The sequence below is a fragment of the Gymnodraco acuticeps genome, unplaced genomic scaffold (assembly GCF_902827175.1).
Source record: "Gymnodraco acuticeps unplaced genomic scaffold, fGymAcu1.1, whole genome shotgun sequence".
Classification (NCBI taxonomy): Eukaryota; Metazoa; Chordata; class Actinopteri; order Perciformes; family Bathydraconidae; genus Gymnodraco; species Gymnodraco acuticeps.
The window spans coordinates 283179-307806 of NW_022989785.1; the positions used below are offsets into that span (position 1 = coordinate 283179).

The following is a 24628-nucleotide window of genomic DNA, read 5'->3' on the forward strand; positions in this document are numbered from 1 at the left end:
GATGACCACGGCTACAAGAGGGGGGTCTCTTTAAAATGCTTTATTGATAAAGGCCATTTTAGGTCAAACACTATTTTGATGTTTCACCTTAAGAGCCCTAGAAACACTTCCTGTCTTCTGTTCTGTGCACCAATCAGCATTATCAACATGACATCACACCCACACAGTCCTGATGAGGCAGAGCGAGGAGTGTTCACTCGTAAGAAATAATACCTAAAGATGATTGTAACACTAGCTTTGACCTTTTTGTCAGAAATCTCACATATTTGGTGAATTATTTTTCAGGGGCTTTAGGTCAGATAGCAATGACCTGTCTGTGCCTTCAGTAGAGAAGATGCTAACCAAGATTAGCATAAAGACTGTAGTCCCTGGAAACCTAGCCTCTATCAAACGTAAACAAAAGCAAGCTCTTCAGCAACATGTCCTTGCTATAGTCTAGTTGCCAGCAATGTGAACAAATACATGTTGAGTATACCTAAAAGCTTTGTTGCAGGAATATATAGTACAGCTCCCCTGCACATAGAATCTGCTGGATGCTAAATTGCATATGTTTGGCAATTTGCACTATTAGCATTATAGCATTTGAAAACAATAGTTGGCTTGGCCGAGTTGGACCATTTTGGAGTGGTTTTGGAGGTCATCAAGGATGCTGAATCCATTTCTGAAATTGTAAGGATCAATAATGGCATTTTTAGACAGAAAGTGGCCATATTTGTGGACTGATTTTGATTAATGTTGGGTCGAATTTGAAGTTTGAATGGACTCTGGATCATTTGGATTGGACAGATTGCTTATCTATTTGAAAATAATTGTCCACAGTAGAGGAAATTATTTTAGGTTTGTACTCTCTAGTTACAATGGTCACAACCTTAGTCCTGGTAGTCAAAATCAGTCCACGAAAGTACAAATGCAACCAAAAACTGCAATATTTGATTCTGAAATTGATCCTTGACTTCCTCAATAACTCCCCAAACCACTCCAAGATTGTCCAAATCAGCCAAAACTGTGTTCTTAACTATTGTTACATATGCTATAATGTTAATTCATGCTAATTCAGGGTATATGCAGGAATCCTGAAGTCAAATGTAATACCTTTTAAGACCTTTGTTAAGACCCTTTCAATACATTTTAAGACCTCATCGCCACTTTGAGTTTTAACCGGTTACATTGGCGACACACTTTACTATATACAGTATTGATTGTCCTTCCTCCTTATCTTCCAACCATTTGGACGCTAACTTGCATTTCCCATAGGCATTTCCCCATAACGATGTTGTTTAACAACCGGTGTAAACGGGCCTCCGCGTGCTATCAAGCAGTGAGCGTGCGATGTCCTGTTCAGATGACGTCAAATCCAACGGGATGCCATAAATAAACTACACAGAATCACACTACACACCTACGCAATGATTACATTCAGGCAGACTGTAGAATACAACCTCTTTGGACGATGTATATACTTATTGAAAACAAGCTACAAAATGTAATACCTTGGAAAATGCCTTAATTTTTGCTAAATTGTATTATCAACTTTTAATATTTCTTAATTTAAGACCCCGCGGACACCCTGTAATTAACACAACTTGTGCTAATTGTGCGATTGCCCAACATATGCAAGTTAGCACCGGGCAGTTTCTATGTGCTGGGGACCCATACTTTACATTTCTAACATCAAATGTTGGGGTACTCACTATAGGACTTTATGAGCTGGCAAACAGACTACTCCGCTAAACAGTGACTGTGACTTCTATGATAGAGGAGCATCTCATCCAAAGGCACAGAAGTCAATGCTCAACAGGAAATCCTTTATGTTCATTCATGAGTCAAATGAAGAAATACAAGTCCTTTAACTTTGGCTTAAATGAGTCAGACATTGTGTTCTTAAAATATTTGTCTTAAAAATTGAAAAACGTGTTAGAATCAGGAGAGGAACTCCAAAACCTGTCACAGCAAAGAAAATAGAACAAAAGAAAGAATATCCCAAGTTAATGTTCGTTCTAGAAATCCGCATCACATCAATCATTTGGTGGCTGGTCGCTCTCTTCCTGTTGAGGTGGTCTCTACGTGCACACACTGACCATCTCCCAGCACATCACAGGAGAGCTTTACTGTGGAGAACATTTGGACTCTGATGAGACCAAATGTTGGTCAACCTTTTAGACATAGAAATGTATGACCTAATCTGGTTTAGTCTCAGCAGGGGGGCAGACATGTGACCGCTCAGTGTGCACGTAGAGATGTAAAGATATAGAGTCTTGTTCAAAGTGGCTGAACCTGAAGCTTTGTGGGAGGCTGAGGAGAGGAGCTGATCTCTCTTTCTGTGGGGCTGCCATTCTTCTTTTCTTCCTTTGTCTCCTCCCTCGTCTCCTCTTTCGTCTCCTCTTTCTTCTCCTCGCCGTTCACCTTCCCGTTCTCCTCAGCTTTCTGTTTCTCTGCTTTGGTCTTAAACCTCAGCCCGTGGCCTGTGAAGCAAATGTTGGATTATTTACACAGTAGTATATACACTAGGGCTGCTCGATTATGGCAAAAATCATAATCTCAATTATTTGGGTCAATAATTGTAATTGCGATTATTCATTGACTTTGAAAACATCCATTTATTGGAGAATTTTTTTTTAACAGTATGTTTTAACAGTTGATTACCCTGAACTTTAAGTATAATTCAACTGAAAAACCAAAAAAATATATATATAAAAAAAAAAGTAATAATACAAAAATAATCGTTTTATTTCGATTACGTTGTTTTCGTAATCGTTGCAAGCCATTATCGTAATCGCGATTAAAATACGATTAATTGAGCAGCCCTAATATACACACAAGCAGGGTTCGAGTTATGTGGGAGCCAATGGGAGCTGAGCTCCCATAAGGAGGGTCTGAGCTCCCACGACGCAGTGAAATCATACATCTGTGGGGTCGCTAATACATTACCAACAACCATTATTTTAATCACAAGTATTATTTACGTTAACGAGGTAAATAGGCTAAAAGAAAAACATGTTTTCCAAAATATATAACTGGTGATATAACTGGTGCGCAGGTGCGCATGCGCGATTATATTGATATAATCATCAATACGCATCTCTTGAATGACAATATGCCTGCACTGCACCTCCAAGGTGCGCAATACATTATTGCGCAATCTATGCCTGTGATCGGAGAGGGGTCTGCCTGCAGACCTCCAATCTCAGGACAGTTCCGGTGCAGACCTCCACTCTCAGGACACCTCCACTCTCAGGACAGGAAGTGCACGCTAAGAATTCCAAAATAAAATCACCACTATCTGTACAGTGCCACTTTCCAAACAGGAAATGCACGCAAATACAAAATAAAATCGTACTGACACTTATTATCTATATATATAAATACGACATCTTGTATTTTAGTTACACCCGCCAGACAACAGTGGAAGGTTCGAGAAACAACCGTGTTTGCCGGGTGCACCGCGGCGGAGGTGGGGAGGTTCCAGCTGGGAACCTCCACCCCGCTGCGGGACCCGTGGGACCACTGCGTCTTGGTCACGATTCATATCGGCCGGCCCGGGAAGGAAGAGACACACAGAGTGGGGGAAGTCCCCCACCCCAACGCAGCACACCCTCCCGGCCATCAGAGTCGAACCCGCAGTTCGGAGGAACCGACCGCCAGAGCACCGGCACCAGGCCGGAACGGCGCGGAGGCCCTCCGACAGTGGGTCGCGTTTGCCATTCGATCAGTGAGAGGAGAGGAGAAAACCAGGTGAAAAGGCCAAAAAAATTAAAAATAATAAAACCGGGGAAAAGTGAAAAAAAGTGTCCGAAAATAGGCACTCATGAGGCGGGCAGAGTCCCCTGTCAACTCCCGTTACATTCCTCCATGGTGTCATTTGAGCGAAAAACTTTTACAAGAACCAGGCTGGGGGGGTCAAAATGGCTTGACCAAGGTGCACGGTGGGCGTGATGAGTCTCCATTGTGATTTGAAAACTTCCATCAAACGAGTCCTTCGGTGGGCGGGAAAAAAAACGCGTCGGAATCGTCACTTCCTGTACTGACAGTGGAGGTGTCCTGAGAGTGCAGCCTGCACCGGAACTGTCCTGAGAGTGGAGGTCTGCAGGCAGGCTCCCATGTGTGATCGTGCTGCGCGAGCCGAGATGATGTGTGTGTGCGCGTAGTTGAACCTTTTCATATTTAAATTTGTAGCCAGTAGAGAGCTGCTGCTGTATGTGTGAGTGTGTGCAGGCCCACCGGGAGGTTTCCCGTGGCGCGAGCGAGAGAGAGCGCGCACTGGTTACTTTTATTGTTGTTGTTAGCATCTGGTGCTAGCTAGCTACGCTAATGGATTTAGGGAGATGTTTCAACCAACAACAAGGTGGAGGGAGAGCTCTCTACTGTCAGACTGAGAGCCTCTGATAACTACAGCTCAGGTGAGGTTAAGGACTCTCTGGGTGTTTAGATAGTTAACTTAGTCTAAGTTATCTCAGTGGGTCTCTAACGGTTTGGTCATAATTTATGTAAACACATATTTCCATTTGAGCGGGGAGTGATTAGTAAAATATGCATGAATAAAAAGAAAGAAAATGTTAACTAGGGGAAAAAAGGCAAGATACACTTGTAAAGTCTTTGCTGCTGCCTCAAATACCTCATTCACACCAACGCAACTCCAGTTCAAGCTCCGTGCTAGAGTTTTTCAGGTTCAGAACCGGTTCTTCGGTTTAGCGGAGGCTCTTTTCACACCGCCCAGAGTCCGACTGGTGCTGCGTCATTGCGTCATCGTTTGCGTCATGACGTAACCGTTTGCGTGCCTGCTTCATAAAGCCAAACCGCGCGGAAACCCCTCACAGTTGACACCGACAACAACAACAATGGCCGATTGTGCTCCAGCTTCCTCTGTACCTCTTCGGAAGACCAGATTCCCAGTAGGTAGCTGGTCTCTTCAGTGGACCACTGCTGCTTGTTAAGTTTCTCCATCGTTGTGTACAAGCTGGATAAAATGCGGGCTTCTTGTTGTTGTTCAGGAGTTGATCCCGCCCCTGCCCCCGCCTCGACGTAAGCGTGACGTATGTGGTGCTTTTGCTCTGGCCGGACAATTTGTTGGTGCTTGAAACGAACCGGATTCCGGAGCTAAGAGGCTGCGGTGTGAAGAGGAAAACCCGGTGCTTTTAAAGCTCCAGCTCTGAACTGGCCCCGAAACACCGTTGGTGTGAATGAGGTAAAAGAGGAGCAGGGGGAGAGGAGGAAGACAGGTGAGGCTGGTTCAGGAGCCCAGACACACTTGCAACTTTAAATGAACCGAAAATAAATAAATAAATAAGTTTCAATGTTTTTTTAATATTGGTTATGGCCATGTTCTTATGATTATTTAAATGTAGGCGAGTGCCTGTTTTTCCTTGAACACAACACAAGCTTAACGTGTCATCACGTGGTATATGTCTCGTCTGACAGGGGTGCAGTTCTGACGGAGAGCACCAGGCCGTCGCTCCGCCACTTCCAAAAATTGCAGTACCCATAAGGAGCCGTACACATGCCACAGTTTTTGCGTGGCTGTGTCTTTAGTTGAAAGCCCAGTGGCGATCTGTTCATCTGTCATACTGATCATACAGTCAATAACTTTGTTGTTATTAGCATCTGGTTAGCTAGCTATGCTAACGAATATAAGAAGCTTTTTCTAAAGCCAGCAGTGTTGGGCAAGTTACTTTTAAAAAGTAACTAGTAATAGTTACTGCTCTCAAAAAAGTAACTAGTTACTTTCTTAGTTACTAAATTCTAAAAGTAACTTGGAACAAGTTACTTTACTTTAAAAATAATAACAATAAAATTGAAAATGAAATGCTTTCACTGGTATTTTGCTTACTAGTTCTCTGAAGGCAACAGACTCGACCGTTGCGATGGGCAGCATGTCCTCAACAACATACCTGCCAATCAATCTGTTTAGTTGACTCTGGGTGACATGTGGCGATTTAAAAAAATCGTTTTTTGGCTGTTTAGATGGTGTTGCTCCATCTGGGTCACTGCCGGTGGTTGAGACGGTGGGGTCTTTGGCGACTAGTTTTATAGCCCCCATGTACATTACTTCGGTGCTTCAGGAGATTGGCATTGCTGTTTTTCAATGTGGACAATGCTTTCTGTCCTGCACACAGTTTACATTTTACCGTAATATTTTTTGCGTCCTTTATCCCCACAAATTGAAAATAGTGGTTATATTTCCAAGTTGCAAATGCACTGCTGCTCTCGCTGATACTTGCATCTGCCATTGTGTGTGTGTGTGTGTGTGTGTGTGTTGGTGGTGAGCGTTGCCGTGTGTGTGTGTGTGTTAGCATTAGCAAGTGTTCGTGTGTGTATTTTCCCCATAAGGCAAGACTCGCCCAACTCTGTCTATGATTGGCTTACCCTGAAATGTTACCCCGCGTTAACCAATCATCACTCCTCTCTGGTTACTTTCACTTTTCCATGGTGCTGTGAGAGGACATCGCTGTATTCGCCTATAAGTTACATCCGCAGCGAGATTCGGTTCAGTTGGATCACATAATGTAACGCAGTAACGCACCCATTTAAATCACAGTAACTATAACGGCGTTACTTAATGGGAATAGGTAACTAGTAACGATATTAGTTACCGCAAAAAGTAGTTGCGTTACAGTAACGCGTTACTTTGTAACGCGTTAGTCCCAACACTGAAAACCAGTGAGGTAAAGGCACATCTTTATATGATCATTATAGTTATATAAAATAAGAGAATAAAGTAAACAGGTATATGACAGTAAAAAAAAGTTGTTAATTAATAAACAAGAATACAGTTTGAAAGGGGAGTGATTTGTAAAATATCCATAAAGAAAAATGAAATCTGCTTACAGTTCTGTTTCATATGGATGTTGAGAGATGTATCCATAGATCTATTAATGTTGCTCTCAAAGTGCACCAGATTGATGCTTTTAACTTCAACATTTAAAAAAAAAAAGATCTTCCCGGGGAAGCATGCCCCCGGACCCCCCCTAGTTAGGTCCCCCCCACTTAAATCAGGAAACTAAATACATGTGCACACACCTTGTGTCCATATCTTTCTGTTTTGGTGGTCATGCCACACCGTGCACGTGCATGCATGCATGCACAAGTCGTGGTAAGATATCTGGATTAAGAGGTTGCTTTTTCTTTGCACAGCATGAAAGAAAGGCCAAATGAATGGGCTGTGATTTTAGTATTTTTAAGCAGAGGTCAATCATTTGTACGGCCCTCGGAGGAAATTGAAATGGCCCTTGAGAGGAAAAAGGTTCCCCACCCCTGTTTTAGGGCAAGGTTTGTGAATACTCTTACAGAATTAACATAATAAAAACGCATTAAAATCGAACTCATATGAGACCTTTAAACTGTAGCCTATGAGAAGCAGCTTTATGTGACTTTTTTGATTTTCACACAGCATATGCACTTTTCGGTTAGAAAACCACGAATGATAACCCCATTATCAGATACAGTAGCCGCTTTCACACCAAGTACTTTGCCGTACTTAGTTCCCAGCACTTAGTTCCCCCATGGAACTAAAGAGCAGATCGCGTTCACACCGGAGTACTTTTCCCTGAGGGAAGATTATGCAAATGAAGCCGCTGACGTCAATTCTTCTTCTTCTGCTTTGGGTTTACTGGCAGGCCGTAAACAACTTCACGGCGTATACTGCCACCCGAAGTCCCCGGCCGGAAGTCCCCGGAGTTGGGGACTGGCTTCTACTGAAGCCTTCCGAGTAAATCGCCAGAACGCCGACACCTCCTCATCACTCCACCGCTCCCATGTATTTTTGTGTTTCCATAAGTTAGTCTCTCTCCGTTGGTGCGCGGGGCTAATGCTAATTCTAATAATGCTAATGCCAGCAAATACAATGGCGGCTTCACAAAACTTTTCAGAGTTTTACGGGGTGTGGTTTGCAATTCGCCCAGCCCATCAGAAATTGGAACTTTTTTCTCCCCAGGAAAGTACCTGCTCTCTAGCAGGGACTGAAAAGGGGGGAAAAGTTCTCATGAATTAAGTTCTCTTTTTGGTGTGAACGCAAAATCCCAGGAACTATCGGAACTAAAACGGAAAAGTACGGGGAAAAGTACTCCGGTGTGAAAGCGCCTAATCTGAATAAAGCAGAACACTCACTTGGACAGTCTGCCACCTCCTTGTAGGCTTTCTTCTTGCAGCAGGCTCGACACAGGTTGAACACACATTTGTTCCCCTGCAGAGCACAACACAGAGCGTCAGGAAGCAAATGTCTTCTGATGCACGGGTATTGTGTTTTAACACAGTTCTTCAGGACAGCTTGGTGTCCTTATTGACATTACACACTGACCTTTGGGTTCCCACACTGCTCACACTTGACATACTTGGCTGTAAGAGAACAGAAGGACATTTCATTGGACGTTCTGTGGCCTTCTAGCATTTCTTCAGTTTGATGTTAGAGAGCATGACTCACGTTTCTGCTCGACACAGAAGTTCTTGTTGGGGTTTCGGGATTTCTTCTTCTGCTTGTTTTTGGAGAGCTGGTCAGCTGTTCCGTCAGAGTCCTCCAGCGCCCTCTTCTGACACATCGCCTTCATCACTTCTGGACCCCGTTTGTTACCGTAAGGAACCGGCTCCTCGGGACTAGGGCTGCTCGATTATGGCAAAATCACGATTATTTTGGTCAATATTAATATCACTATTATTATATACGATTATTCATTGACTTTAAAAGAAAATGTAAATAATATTTGAACAGTATCTTTTTAACAGTTGATTACTTTAAGTATAATTCAACTGCAAAGTATTCAGCTGAAGCCACATATTTTTCAACTTCCCCATGGCATTTGTCATATAGGGCAGGCAGTGCAGATCTGGTGAAATGATGCCGAGATGGCATCGCGTAACGCTTGTCCATAGTGTTAACCAGTTGTCCATAGTGCTAACCAGTTGTCCATAGTGCTAACCAGTTGTCCATAGTGCTAACCAGTTGTCCATAGTGCTAACCAGTTGTCCATAGTGCTAACCAGTTGTCCATAGTGCTAACCAGTTGTCCATAGTAGTGCTAACCAGTGTTAACCAGTTGTCCACAGAGGTGGGGACTCGAGTCACATGACTTGACTCGAGTCGCATATTATTGGACTTGAGACTTGCTTGACTAACATTGATAAAAGACTTGACTTGGTATTCATGACTTGAGACTTGACTTAAGCTTGAGACAGATGACTTGAAAGGACTTGACTTTTTAAAATTAAATATTTGCGTTTGTTTTTGTATTGAGATATTACGTTTAGTTGTTTCGAAATGTGATTGGGTGATTATAGCGCCATGCGCGCAAACCTGGCAACCCACTAGTAGGCAGGAGTGTCAGTTAACATGGCAGCGGCTAGCGTTACTCCAAAAATAGTCAAGTTTGGATTCAAGGATTATTTTGTCGATGACGCTAATAAGAAAACGGCGGTATGCAGGGTCTGCAGCATAAAGATCAGTGACACGACCACCACAACATCCAACTTCATTCGTCACTACAGAAAAACCCACAGAGAAAGGTGCGTGCATGTGTTGTGTTAGCAAAGCCAATGTTAAGTTTAAGCTACGTTAGACTTGGTTTCAAATCGATTAAGCATTGCAAAGAGAAGACAAAACGGTAGATTAACACTAGAACCTCCAAGCGATTCATTTGTACTAATGACGGGCTGTCAGGAGAGGGAGAGAGAGAGAGGAAAAGAGATGCCTCGTTTATTTCCCCTGTGTTATTATCAGAAGTTACTGTAAACTTTTGAATAATGTAGTTCATCTACTTTTAGTAGTTTGTTTAAATGTTTTAATTATGTTGTTTTTGTTTGTAGAAGTGCATCATTCCTTGATTTATTGTAAAAATGAATCTGAACTTTTTGATCTGTTATGATGATAAACTGAAGCAATTTCTAAATTAACCCAATTAAGTGAGTTTTAAATCATCCTACTCAGTTTATAAGGAAATTATGAAGAGGAACAAATTAAATGATTTGAAAATGATATCTATGTAGGTGCTGCCGCTGTTGGCGGTTCTAGTGTTAACAGACATTTAAGTTAAATATGTGTAATGGCAAATGCCATCTATGATTTCCTTACCTGGAATTCTGCCTTTTTGAACAGACTTTTTGAGTCCTATAGCTATATTGTCTGCAGTTCTAGGGTTAATATGAATCTAATATGATTGTCATCGGTCTAAATTAGATTTCAAATGATTAACTGTGTATGTAATGAAGATCATAGTGTGGGTTAAATCCATCATAACCACTGTCTTTTAACTGATTTAGATGCGGAAACTGGGCTTATTCATCAGAATTTCGTATGACCTGAGCAATGACTTGACTTGCTTGACCTGAGCAATGACTTGACTTGCTTGACCTGAGCAATGACTTGACTTGCTTGACTCTCACCACAGTGACTTGGGACTTGCTTGATACTTGTAGGTCAAGACTTGAGACTTGCTCATGACTTGCACATGTAGGACTTACTCCCACCTCTGGTTGTCCATAGTGCTAACCAGTTGTCCATAGTGCTAACCAGTTGTCCATAGTGCTAACCAGTTGTCCATAGTGCTAACCAGTTGTCCATAGTGCTAACCAGTTGCTTAAACCCCTGGTTGCTAACCGTGCTAACTGGGCACATGTCTTTAGCTATGTAGAATGTGATGGATCTGTTATATCTTTGCGTCTATAGCGTTAACCAGTTGTCCATAGTGCTAACCAGTTGTCCATAGTGCTAACCAGTAGGAATGGGTATCGTTTGAAATGTATCGATTCCGATTCTGCTTATCGATTCCAGTTCTTATCGATTCCCTGTTTCGATTCCAAAATTGTAAAAGAAAGAGGTCAAACGTTTAGATAACAAAAATATCTTTATTTTTTTAAGCTTTAACTGACATTTTTACAAATAAAAAATATACATGCAATACAAATGTGTTGCACAATAGCTGTGCTTTATTTTAACTGAGCTATGCCTGTGGCAAGCTATTAACAGGCATTACACTGTGCCTTGTCTTTTTTAGTGTAGTGAAGCATCACTTTAGAGCGTTTACCGTGATCCATCTTTGGTGTTATGAAGTGACTGAGCTCGTGAACTGTCTACGGGAGGGCGGGGGGAGCCTCGCTGCGGGGAAACTGTGGACCTCTGTCGCCGCTCATGATGCCGTTTAAAAAAATGAAGGGCGGTGCCGGCCGTCAGCGTACCAAGCCGGCCGTCAACGGCCCGCTGACGACCGGCCGTTCTGTGATTCTCCAGAACACACAGATGCCGCGGCGCAGACGGACCTGCGGCGCAGACGGACCCGGTGGAATACAGGGTCTACCGCGTTTAGGAACCGTTAAGCAGAACCGAAATTGTGTATTTTGTATGGGTACCCGGTACCCGGCATTTTCTTATCGGTTCTCATCTGGAACCGTGTTTCGGTTCCCAACCCTACTAACCAGTTGTCCATAGTGTTAACCAGTTGTCCATAGTGCTAACCAGTTGTCCATAGTGCTAACCAGTTGTCCATAGTGCTAACCAGTTGTCCATAGTGCTAACCAGTTGTCCATAGTGCTAACCAGTTGTCCATAGTGCTAACCAGTTGTCCATAGTGCTAACCAGTTGTCCATAGTGCTAACCAGTTGTCCATAGTGCTAACCAGTTGTCCATAGTGCTAACCAGTTGTCGATGACGGATGTGGTGGATGAAGTCGAGGGGGCAAGCTCGTGAACTGTCAACGGGGGGGGGGGGTATGGGGGAGCCTCACGCGGGAAACTGTGGACCTCTGTCGCCTGTCAGCGCAATTGAAATTATGACGTTTTAAAAAAGCAGTCCGGGCCGGCCGTCTGTGATTCTCCAGAACACACAGATGGCCAGTCCGCCCCTGCTGCACTGTATTTTTTTTTGTTCCACGTCGGACTCCTTAAACCCAAAGTATTTCCAAACAGCGGAATTCGTGTTACCTTTCTTGTTCACCAGTCGCTCTTGTTCTGCCATCTGCCAGCGCTGAACTCGCACAACTATTGTCTCTCACAACCTGGCCGAGAGGGCTTTTAGGGAGGGGCGAAAGCGCACGCAGCAAAATAATCGTTTTATTTAGATTACGTTGTTTTCGTAATCGTTGCAAGCCAAAATCGTAATCGAGATTAAAATATGATTAATTGCACAGCCCTACTTGGGCCTGAAAGGTTGGAAGTAAGGTTAGTGGTTACTAGTCTGTTTGCCAGCTCACAAAGTCCTAAGAATGTTGAGTACCCCAAAGTGTTATGTTAGAAATGTATAGCACATAGAAACTGCCGGATGCTAACTTGCATATATTGGGCAATTTGCACTATTACGGCCCGTCCACACAGCGGCGTGCGTTGACGCTTGCCGGCGGGCGTGTCTGACACTCAACCAACAACCAATCACATGAATCTCCCGCCCCAGACACACAAGCACGCGGTTTGATTGGCTAGAGCTTGTACTGGCATATGATTCGATTGGCTGACGCCTCCATCGAGGCGTCAAAAGTTGAACATTGCTCAACTTTTGAAGCGAGCAACGCCAGCAACGCTCCACGTCGCTTCCCAAAATGCAGTTCGGCTAAAAGTGACGTCACCCCATTCAAAGTGAATGGGCGGAAGCGTTGGAAGCTTCAACGCACGCCGCTGTGTGGACGGGCCGTTAGCATTAGTGAGCATCAATTAGCATATGCAGACGATAGTTACAAAATGGCTTGGCCGATTTGGAAAAATTTTGGAGTAGTTTTGGGGGTTATTGAGGATGTTGAATCAATTTCTGACATTTTCAGAATTAAATATGGCTGATATCTTTGATGATTTTAAAGTTTTAGGGGACCTCAAAACTGCCATTTCTGATCCTAAAAATTGCAGAAAACATCCTCAATATACCTAAAAAACCACACCAAAATTGTTCAACACTGCTGGCAAGTAGATAATACCCAAGGAATGTGTCAATAAATCTGCAGCTCAATGTCCAAAAGTTTGAACTCAGTGAAAAAACTCACACAGGTCTGATGTAAGGCTGGCAGATCCAGTGAGGGAAGGGCAGGCTGCTCTTCTTCTCCTCACCTCCATTTCCATTGGCTATCTCCTCCTGTGCAAACACACACAGTAAATAACTCTCAGGTATCCTCACAAAGATAGCTTTGCAAACACAACATTTTCAACAGTGCTGCGTGCTGTTACCTGGCAACGCAGCTTCAGCTGTTTGCTGACATCGGCCAAACCCTCCACGGTCTTCATTTTGGCCATGTCCTCTCTAAGGTCCTGGTGGATCTGTAGCCTACACACACACACATCCCACAATAAATCATCTGAGTGAGACATTGTTGATTTTCTATCATACTGTGACCCTCCTACAGTGGTGACCCTATCTCATACCTCCTTACAACTTCAACAAACTGGCACGGCAAGGTTGGGCAAAATGCCTTCATTTTCAACCAAAGTAGTTGTTGGAGCTATATATATTTATTAGGGCCGGGACTCGATTAAAAAAATTAATCTAATTAATTAGAGGCTTTGTAATTAATTAATCGAAATTAATCGCATTTTTAATCGCATATAAATATTTGACCTGAGAACAGTGAGAAGCAATTTTTTTCACATGGATTTTAGTATACCATTAGGCGCATTCACACCGCAGTACTTTTCCCACAAAGGTTCATGAGAATTTAGTTCATGAGAACAAATGAAGCCGCTGACGTCACTTCTTCTTCTTCTGCTTTGGGTTTACTGGCAGGCCGCAAACCACTTCACGGCGTATACTGCCGCCCAAAGTCCCCGGCCGGAAGTCCCCGGAGTTGGGGACTGGCTTCAGTAGAAGCTGCTGGGAGTCCCAGCAGCCTTCCGAGTAAATCGCCAGAACGCCGACACCTCCTCATCTCCACCGCTCCCATGTTTTATTTTGTGTTGCCATAAGTTAGTCTCTCTGCGTTTCTGCGCTGGGCTAATGCTAATGCTAATAATGCTAATGCGAGGATAATAAAATGGCGGCTTCACCAAACTTTTTGGGAGTTTTACGGGGCGTGGTTTGCAATCCGCCCAGCCAATCAGAAATATAGCTCTTTTCTCACAAGAGAGCCGTACGAAAGTCCCTGCTCTCTAGCAGCTCTCTGCTCTCTAGCAGGGACTTTCGTGGGGGTAAAAAGGTTCTCATGAACTAATTTTAGTACCGGCTCTTTTTGGTGTGAACCATAGACTGTATGGTGTGAACGCGATAAAAGAGGCTAACGTCCACGCTAGCTTCCACGCTAGCTGCTATATGTTTTTGCATTGAGGTGATACTTGAGGCTTGATGTGCTGCGGTGATATGCGAATTCCTTTTTGCATAATTTGCCCACAACCGTGCTCTTATCAACGCTTCCATCCGTCCGTTTTTTAAAACAACATTTCCCACTGTTGTTCACTGTGGTTTGTTGTTGTCTGAAGTCATGAACGTTAGTTGGTGCTCCAGTATAATCGGTACGCCTGAAACTCATCCAGTGAGAAACGTTCCGCGGTGCAAAAATAAGTGCGATTAAAATGCGTTAATTTTTTTAACGCGTTAATTTTTGTGTAATTAATTAATCTTAATTAACGCGTTAAAGTCCCGGCCCTAATATTTATTTATATTATTTAATAGTTGAACCTTTATTTTCTTTTTCTTTTTGTTTATTGTAAATGTACCTTTCATCTTCTCTGAAGTTGATGCTTTTATTTTGAAGGGAGCTTTGGGCACCTGGTGATTATGCATATATTGGAAACAGGAGGTGGTGGGATTAGCGCACCAGTGCGGGATATGCTTTTTACCAGTGTGAAACACCGATAGGGTAAAAATAAAGGGGTGTTACTTGCCGTACTTTTGATTATACTGGATTGGATTACACTAGCCTGGACTTGGATCATTCCGTGGGTAAGATTCGGTAGCTGGTGCCTCGGTTATTTATTTTGAGTTCATTCTCTATTTGATTTCTTGAAGTTTTTTCGCTGCTACAGGAGTGTTAGTTCTTACTAATGTCCAGTGGTCTTCAGTCAGTGCAATACAATTTATTTGCCGTGTCTAATGTGATTTATTTGGGTTCCTTTTTTTTTTTTTAAAAACACATTAGGGTTTCCAGATTAATTGCAATTCACGTTGACAGCCCTAACCCTAATTCAAATGCATACCAAATGGGCTCCTATACTCAGGGGTGCACATAACTTGTTTGCCCTGGTTCTCAAAGGAGCACCTGGAGATGTTGCTTGGTGCTCATCCTTAAAATGAAATAAACTAACTTTTGAGGGGGTCTTGACTTTATTTGCCAGACACACGGCACTGAACACACATGCAGAGGTGAACACAGAACACACATGCAGAGGTGAACACAAGACAACATTAGCACGACCAGTAATCCTACAAGCTGTCATCACTACCCTCCTGACTGTTCTCCTCACTGTCTTCCTCTCTGTCAGACATGGTAGCTGATGATGTAGGCCTACTTCTTTCTCTCTGGTTGAGTATGCGATTAGCTGCTGGTTTTGGGTCGAAAGTCTCTGTTGTCATCTTAGAAAAGTGGATGTAATCAAATAAGTATGTGAACATAACCAATAATCTACCATAGCCAATAACAAATTAATGTAACTTATTTTATTTATGTTGTTCATTCATATCTTATTTTACCTTAACATTTATTTATGCATTTTTTTTTATCTCTCCAGTTTTAAAGGATATTTTTGTTTACTGTCCTATAGTATACATTGGAATGATTTCAAACCTGTTTATCCCAATAATTATAAAGGAGTGCCTTGAAAATAAGTGTTTACATAAATTGTGACCAAACCGTTTGAACTTAGACTAAAGTGAACTATCTAAACACTCAGAGTCCTTACCTCATTGAGCTGTAGTTATCAGCCTCTCAGTCTGACTGGAGAGGACTCTCCCTCCACATTATTGTAGAAACATCTTCTTCTTATATCCGTTAAAGCAGCTAGCACCAGATTCTAATAACAACAGCGCCGGTACCGGTGCACCCTCCCTCTCTCCCTCGCTCACTCGCATTTTGGCTGCGAGTTGCGGGCGCCAGATAAGCCAACATCCCCCATTTTCCTCACTTACAGCGCCCATCATACAGGGCAAATGAAACGTGTAACCGGGGTGAAAAGGGTGTTACATTTACTTAATTGTGAATATTGTTACATCAAGGCCAAAAATTAGGATGAGCACCAACGGTTAAAAATGTTTTTTTTAGGGCCGGGACTCGATTAAAAAAATTAATCTAATTAATTAGATGCTTTGTAATTAATTAATCGAAATTAATCGCATTTTTAATCACATATAAATATTTGACCTAAGAACAGTGAGAAGCAATTTTTTTCACATGGATTTTAGTATACCATTAGGCGCATTCACACCGCAGTACTTTTCCCACAAAGGTTCATGAGAACTTAGTTCATGAGAACTCTTTGAACCTGGGGGTGGATTAGGCAAATGAAGCCGCTGACGTCACTTCTTCTTCTTCTGCTTTGGGTTTACTGGCAGGCCGCAAACCACTTCACGGCGTATACTGTCGCCCAAAGTCCCCGGAGTTGGGGACTGGCTTCAGTAGAAGCTGCTGGGAGTCCCAGCAGCCTTCCGAGTAAATCGCCAGAACGCCGACACCTCCTCATCTCCACCGCTCCCATGTTTTATTTTGTGTTGCCATAAGTTAGTCTCTCTGCGTTTCTGCGCTGGGCTAATGCTAATAATGCTAATGCGAGGATAATAAAATGGCGGCTTCACAAAACTTTTTGGGAGTTTTACGGGGCGTGGTTTGCAATCCGCCCAGCCAATCAGAAATATAGCTCTTTTCTCACAAGAGAGCCGTACGAAAGTCCCTCCTCTCTTGCAGCTCTCTGCTCTCTAGCAGGGACTTTCGTGGGGGTAAAAAGGTTCTCATGAACTCATTTTAGTACCGGCTCTTTTTGGTGTGAACGCGATAAAAGAGGCTAACGTCCACGCTAGCTGCTATATGTTTTGCATTGAGGTGATACTTGAGGCTTGATGTGCTGCGGTGATATGCGAATTCCTTTTTGCATAATTTGCACACAACCGTGCTCTTATCGACGCTTCCATCCGTCCGTTTTTTAAAATAACATTTCCCACTGTTGTTCACTGTGGTTTGTTGTTGTCTGAAGTCATGAACGTTAGTTGGTGCTCCAGTATAATCGGTACGCCTGAAACTCATCCAGTGAGAAACGTTCCGCGGTGCAAAAATAAGTGCGATTAAAATGCGTTAATTTTTTTAACGCGTTCATTTTTGTGTAATTAATTAATCTTAATTAACGCGCACCAGTTATGTGCAGCCCTGCCTATACTGCAGTAATACAGTATATACAGTACAAGTCTGCTATTTACTGAGTTCAGGTGTTCAATTAATCAATCACATTTTATTTATAGAACTCATTAACGCAAATGACACATTGTCTCAGGGGGCTTTACAACGTGTGGAGCTTACAACACCCTCTGTGCTTCCCAAGAAACCCCATCATTCATGTGGAATAATGTGTTATACACTGAACATGCCAAAACAAATTACTTATAATACAATTATATAATAATTACTTAAAATGTAGTAAAGTTATTGCTGGCAGTTACTTCAATAATTGTATGGGTTGACTTATTTTATACTGCTGCTTTTTCTTGTAGTTTTATCAACGTGTGCTTGTGTCTATATTTACTCTTTCTACGGTTTGTATTTTTTTCAATTTCCCCGCTATGGGAAGAATGAAGGACTTCTGATTCTGATTATAAAACTCGGGAAGTGCAACAGAGGAGAGGTCACTCTAGAAGTGGATAGATGTTGTGATAATGCAACCAAATATAAAGCCACACAGGTGCATAACATCGCACACAGCATGACATCTCCACAATCATCTGTGTGTGTGTGGTCATACATCAGACATACGTGTGGTGCCAGAGCTTGAAGAGGTGGGCTCGTACGTAGGACAGAGTGCAGGGGGGGTGCAGCTTCACCAGCTCCAGATACTCCTCCGCTATCTCCCACACCGGGGGGCTGCGACCCTCAAACAGCGCCGGGTTGTGGAGGTTCCCCTCTGAAAAGAATATGAACAGAAATTTGTATATAATCTATAATAATCTCCTCACAGCTCAATGCCATGACAACCACAGCGTAAACCTCCACCTGTCAGTCCAGAATGTCATTCCTTCATCATTTTGAAGAAATTCCCTCGTCATGATATGATATAGCCCTACTTTTAAATTCTAATTCGGATTGAAATCAACTTCCTTGTGTTTAAACACATTGTTCTTTTTTATCCATCTTTCAAGATTTTATTGACACAAAAAGCTGTTATCTGTTCCCTGTGCAAAAAAAAAAATGTTCACTTGTTTTTGCTCTATATCCTGCCCCATTTTTTTCGTATTTACTTATTTTTCTTTAACCCGCTGAGGTCGACGATGTCGCTGGCGACAGAAAAAAGTTTCACAACACTCGCGTGATTATCTCCGCAGCAGAGAGTTTAAGTTTCACTTTCAACTGCATGTTATAGCCCAGCACCATACCTCCATCCAATCCAATCCATTTTATTTATATAGCACATTTAAAAACAACAGAGTTGAACAAAGTGCTGTACATCAACAACTGTATAAAAACATAGCATAAATACATAACACATGTTTTGTACAATTTCAGGCGATTTGTCATCCATTCTAGAAAAACTATGTTTTTTGAGATTTCAAGAAGCCTGAAAAATGTGTATGGATGTCTTTTATGTACATTTATCCATGTTGGAAGTAGACTTTGAGTTTCAGGAGTTAGATAAAGATTATAGAGATGCAAATGAACAGGGAGTGTCATCCATAATAAAAACACTTTTTTTGTATTCCTTTTTTTTTTTACTCACCCCCTGGAGGTGTAGACAGTGTGATGTGGCCCTCTGCCTTGTACCAGACACAAACTGCATTGAGGAATGGCACAACTAATCTTGCTGATATAATAACACTATGACTTCTTTTGGTAAATACATATTGATTTTTTCTTTGAAATATTGAAAGTTTTCCCGTTTCAGGCGTTCCTCATAAATCTTTATCAAGATACAGGGACTGATGGACACTAACGCATAGCCTGAGCATGAATGTACATTATAGAAGATCACTTATTAACATGTAATGTGAAACAATACCTGCGCTCATGACTCCCTGCACTCCCGTCTCCTGAATGCAGCACTCCACGTCACTCAGGTGCTGAATGTTCCCATTTGCAAACACTGGAATATTTACCGCCTTCCTGCAGCACAAACACACCAAACCTGATTTGGTATAGCTATGATAGGAGCACCAGATACACTTGCAGGATTTAAAAGGAGGTGACTTAGCTTACCGTACTGCCCTGATGTGCTCCCAGTTAGCGATCCCCGTCATGGCTCCTTTCTGGTCTTTGGTTCTGCCGTGCACTGTCAGCAGCTGGGAAGATATTTGACAAACATTTAAACAACATCTTAAGCTTCCTGAAACAGATAGCAGATTGTACAGATTCGTAAAGACAGTTGATGAATTTGTTCTGTATGAACATGGTCCCACCTGACAGCCAGCTCTTTCCAGCATCTGGGCGTAGCGGACCGTCTTCTCCATCTCCTCGAACACACGGATCTTGCAGGTAATGGGCACCGAGAGCTTTTCATTGGCTAACCTGACTGAAACATGAGAGGAATGTTCAGAGACAGTAAAACACTTTAATAATAACTTCATAGAGTGGTGCAGTGATGACATATTTTTTGGAAGGCAAACCAGTAGTTAGCGTGACAACACTTTCCTCGAGAAAAAGCAATGGGATTTTTCCATTGGATTTGGAAATATTGCAGAAAATCAACATTTGAATGATACTTACATGTTTTGAGGATAATCTCCACACATTAACACCTTTTTAATAATTGAAGCAGAAATGAAATCCCCAGAAGTAAAAAGCTAACGTAACGCAATAAACTAAATACATGATGGTCACTCAATCAATCAATCAATCAATGTTTATTTATATAGCCCAATATCACAAATGTTACATTTGTCTCAGTGGACTTCACAGTTTGTACAGAATATCAGTATAACAATACGACACCCTCTGTCCTTAGACCCTCACATCGTACAAGGAAAAACTTCCGAAGAAAACCCACAGTTTAAAGGGAAAATGGGAGAAACCTCAGGGAGAGCAACAGAGGAGGGATCCCTCTCCCAGGACGGACAGACGTGCAATAGATGCCGTGTGTAAATTGAAAAGATAATACATTTGCAACATAGAGTCACATGACTTCATGTCACATTAGGCCACTTGTTAGCTTCCGATGTTTTTGTAACACATAGAAGCTTCAGGCATTCACCAGTGGGGTATTACTGACGTAGCTTGTCGTAGAACAAAACATGAAAATCTCTCCAGCTTGTGTTAACCTCAGACCTTATTACCGTGAATCTAACAAAAAACATGTTAAAAAAACATTGAATTCAAGACAGGGGAAGCGGAAGTGGTAAAATGCCAACTAATTTCCACGTTTTGGGACTCATTCCTGCACCACTCTATAATACACTGAATACACTGAGGTCATCCCGACAACACGTTTAAATCAGACTTACCCATCTTCTCTAGCAGCTCCCACTTGTCTTGTAGGAAAGCTCCATACTGCCCTGAGAAACAAGCATCGAGGGAGGTTATTTTTCTGCGAGGGGGGGATTTTCTGATCATCCACTAAGAGGTTTTTTCTGCAGCAACTGAGAGTACCTCTCTTTGCGATCATCTGTGGGCAGCCCAGGTTCAGGTCGATGGCGTCGCAGTAGTCCTGCGCCATCAGAGCCGCCTGAATGAACACCTCTGGATCATTGGCACAAAACTGACACACAAAGGAAGCAATGATAACCAATGGTAATGTCAGACAAAACGTGTGAATGGAAACTATCATAACAGAACTTGGAAGGTATAATAAAGATGGTGGTAATGTTCCATGAATCACCTGTGTGATAAGCGGTCTGTCCTCCTCACACACTTCATTGTAGAGGTTATCTCTCCTGTAGTTAGCGTCCCTAACAAACACCTGAGCGTGCAGCATGGGGGTGTAGCAGAGATGAGCGCCGTGCCTGCGACTCAGCAGCCGCCACGCCAGCTCGCTCTGGTCCACCATGGGGGCCACCACATATCGGGCTTCCTTCAGGGTCTTCCTCCAGAACTCAAAGGCCTGCAGCTTGGCCATCACAGCAGACTTCAACAGACAGGAAGAACAGAAAGTCATAAAGAGCCTGCAGGAAAGCTAACACACCAAGGAGGTCCTCCAAGAAATAAACTGTGAATAATAACATTTTAGCAACACATTCAGGTAGCTGTCAAAGCTTGGAAACATAATAATGAATGGTGTTGTATTCTGAAGTACAGCCAGTGGTGGAAGGAGTACTCAAATGTTTTAGTTGAATAAAAGTAGCAATACTTAAATTGTACCCTGATACAAGTACAATTCCTACATTCAAATCTTACTCAAAATATACTTAAAAGGAACAAAAGTAAAAGTACTCGTTAAGCGTAATGGCCAATTTAAGAATCATATTTGTAGTTTTACCAATATGCTGGATATCTCAAACTATAATTTCATGTAAAAGTGTATTTAATGATTTAGTTATATTTTATATTAGCTAATAATCTTAATCTGAAAAGTAACTATTAATTAAAAAAGTGTCAGATAAAAGTAGGAGTGAAAAGTTAAATACTGGCTGCCAAACTGTACTGAAGTAGTTTTAAAGTAGCATAAACTAAAATTACTCAAGTAAAGTACAAATACCTGAAAATGTTACCTAATTATAATTTGAGTAAATGTACTTCGTTACATTTCACCACTGAGTATAGCTTTCATTAGCATAACATTAGCTTATTGCTGTTAAACACTCGTGTTCTGTTCGAAACTGTATTATTATATTGAATAGCCCAACTAGCTTTATTTGCACTGCCACATTAGCACAAACAAAGTACACATAGTACTTAATTATGTTCGTGTCGAGTGTTTCTGTGTAACACTTCATGGTTGTTGTTATTATTATTATCATTATTGTGGTTTTTATAATTAGCTGTGTCTGGGCTGTGCTGCGGTTAGCTATCCGAGCTAGCAGCAGCTCATGATCGAGCTGCATGTGTTTCTCTGGCAGCGCGTGCACCGCCACGCTACAGTACCACCAGTAACCTGAGTAATACCCGTATGTACCTGTACTACCTATATGTCCTGTACTACTTGTACTGCTAATATATGCTGAGAGTTTGCCGTGTCACCTGCAGTACTGAGAGCTTTGAAGAGTATTCCAGGTGCAGCACTTTCCAAATATGTGCAACAGAGAAACACCACCGAGAAGAAACGTTCCCTTTCTATCGTTCCTACAGCTTTCCTCTTTTCATTTTGTTAGGTTCATTTGGAGCATTTCCGCCCCCAGCTGGTATGGAGTGTATACTATGTTTCTCATTATCAATATTACCATTATTTTTTTCATAATGGATTTGAATCATATACAGTCTATAATTTGAATGAATTAATAACATCCAATGTAGGGGCCCTTTTGTAGAACATCTATCAGATCATTGCATTGCTTTTTTCTTCCTCGATATAGTAGAAAATGCTGCATTATAAACTACTTTAAGGAGTGCTTTTCAGTTATGTCATTGTCTAATCTCTCATGTTTAATTACTTTAATCTCTGTGAAATCATCGCCCTTTACTTTCCTCCAATGTCTGTTAAATACTGCTTTGATATCTGGTTTGCTGAAGCTCATTGTGAAATTAATGTTATTATTTGTGTACCCCCTTTTGCAACCCTTTCTGCAATTGTATCCACTTTGATACAAATACTATCCATTAAAAGTGTTAGTCAATCCCATGGATGTAGGTCAATCCATAATTTGACCTTCTCCCTGTGGTTGTTATGCATAGTGGAAAAGACTCATTTAGACTCATTTCAAGATCGCAATGGAAGCAGTGCTTGAATTGGAATGAAAAAGGTGCCAGTACTCTAAAATCAGCAACTTTTTCAAGTCAATTTTATATATACAGCCCACAAACAAGAATTTGGCTACTATAATGCTGGTGGGTTTGTCTCTTTACTACTGTATATTTTAGAAAGGTTCACTGTACTTAACATTTTTTATGATAGGCAGCGGATATGGCTAAAGCTCAGTAAGGTCAATATTAACTGAAAATATAGCAATCAAAGTCTAGATCTTCTGCTGAAGACACATGAAGCAGAGACCTTTCAGGTGAGAGCCCCTCTGGTGGTGTTCAACATTAATGACAAGGAAACAAAGCTCTGGTCAGAAGCATTTTTTATAAAAAGCTTTAACAAAATTAAGTATTTCTGTACATTTTGAATGCAATCTAACTTTCCAACTCAGAAAACGAAAAAGTGCCAAAAGTCTTCTCACATGGCTGAGCTGCTTTGCAATATACTTCACCACTGAAGAATACAAATATGTATAAAGTAAACTATGATGCAATCTAACTTTCCAACTCAGAAAAATGATAAAGAGCATGAACAAAGAACATGTAAAAACAAATGCAAAATTTGCACAATCTAAAATGAGAAACTGTAACTGCAAGTAACAAAGTCTGAGCCATGGTAAAGAGTTACATTGAACACCAAGCTGATCAGATAACTCCCTGGTTGGTCTGAAGTCCTTCTATCTCCAGGATCTGTACAAATCGGCACATTATGCCAAAAGTCTTCTCACTGGGTGAGCTGCTTTGCAATATACTTCACATTGTTAGAAAAGGCTCCAGAAGGCCTTGGGGACATCAGTATCAGGGGCTGGAGCTGGACAGGCTCTTTCATCAGCACTTCTCCTTCCCTTTGCCAGCCAGGACCTCACATACTGTTCCGGATTGAACTGTCCTAGTGATGGTCCATTACATTTAATGAAAACCAGGCTGGACAGTCGGCTGACAGAGAGAGCATTCCTTTTTGCAGTAAGGATATCGTTCATGCAGCTGAATGTCCGCTCACACTCACTAGTGGAGACAGCGATGGTTCGGACTGCTTTCAGTAGAGGCTCCATGGCAGCAGGTGTACAGGATGCCCTGGTTTCCTTGTATTCGCGAAAGCCCTGAACAGTCTCTCTTCTGTCCACTTTCAGCACTTCGCACAAATGTAGCACCTCTACGTCCCCATACTGTACGTCTAACTCCTCTTCAGGCCAACTTCCAGGATGGATAACTTTCATGTCCTGGATTAGCTGATTGTCCCGGGCCTCCCGGCCATGTAATGGGATTTCTCTTGTGCTGACATGAGAGGACGTTGTGGAAGTCATTCTGTGTCTCAGATTCTCTACCATACTGCGGAAAAACTGACCTGCATGAATCTGTACAAGCCTGCAATTCTCACGCAGGGCAACACCCTTGAAGGACTTCTCAGCTAGAGCTGTATGAACTGTAGTCATGTGTGGGCCAGGCATGGTGACCATGGATTCAAAAACTCGTATTTCTCGAGTTAAGAGCCTATCTGCTGTAGGCAGTGTCATCTTTCTTTTTTGGAGTTGCCGAGAGAGGTCGCTGAGCTCTGTGAGCGCATCGTACATCAGTCCCAGATTGCTGACAAACGTTGCAGATGTGAGCACATCATCCAGGCCCTTGTACTTTGCTCTGTCTCTGGAATCCCTGCTCGTGTCGTTTGCAGCATTTGTGAAGTGATCATGAAGCACTCGGTAGTTTTCCCAGACTGCTCTGACGCTC

The 24628-nt window shown here is 42.1% G+C and overlaps 1 protein-coding gene across 1 annotated transcript; it reads right to left on the bottom strand.

Moving 5' to 3' along the window:
• Positions 1-1507: 1507 nt before the first annotated feature.
• dus1l (dihydrouridine synthase 1-like (S. cerevisiae)) lies at positions 1508-22263 on the bottom strand. Its single transcript, XM_034221568.1, has 14 exons — positions 22187-22263; positions 20889-21134; positions 20660-20768; positions 20515-20565; positions 19474-19586; positions 19274-19356; positions 19077-19180; positions 17840-17987; positions 13125-13221; positions 12944-13032; positions 8414-8589; positions 8291-8328; positions 8101-8176; positions 1508-2462 (listed from the first exon to the last, which is right to left on the bottom strand). Exons 2-14 carry the CDS (start codon positions 21123-21125, stop codon positions 2260-2262), a joined length of 1524 nt encoding a protein of 507 aa, XP_034077459.1. The 5' UTR covers positions 21126-21134; positions 22187-22263; the 3' UTR covers positions 1508-2259.
• Between the last annotated feature and the right edge of the window lie 2365 nt (positions 22264-24628).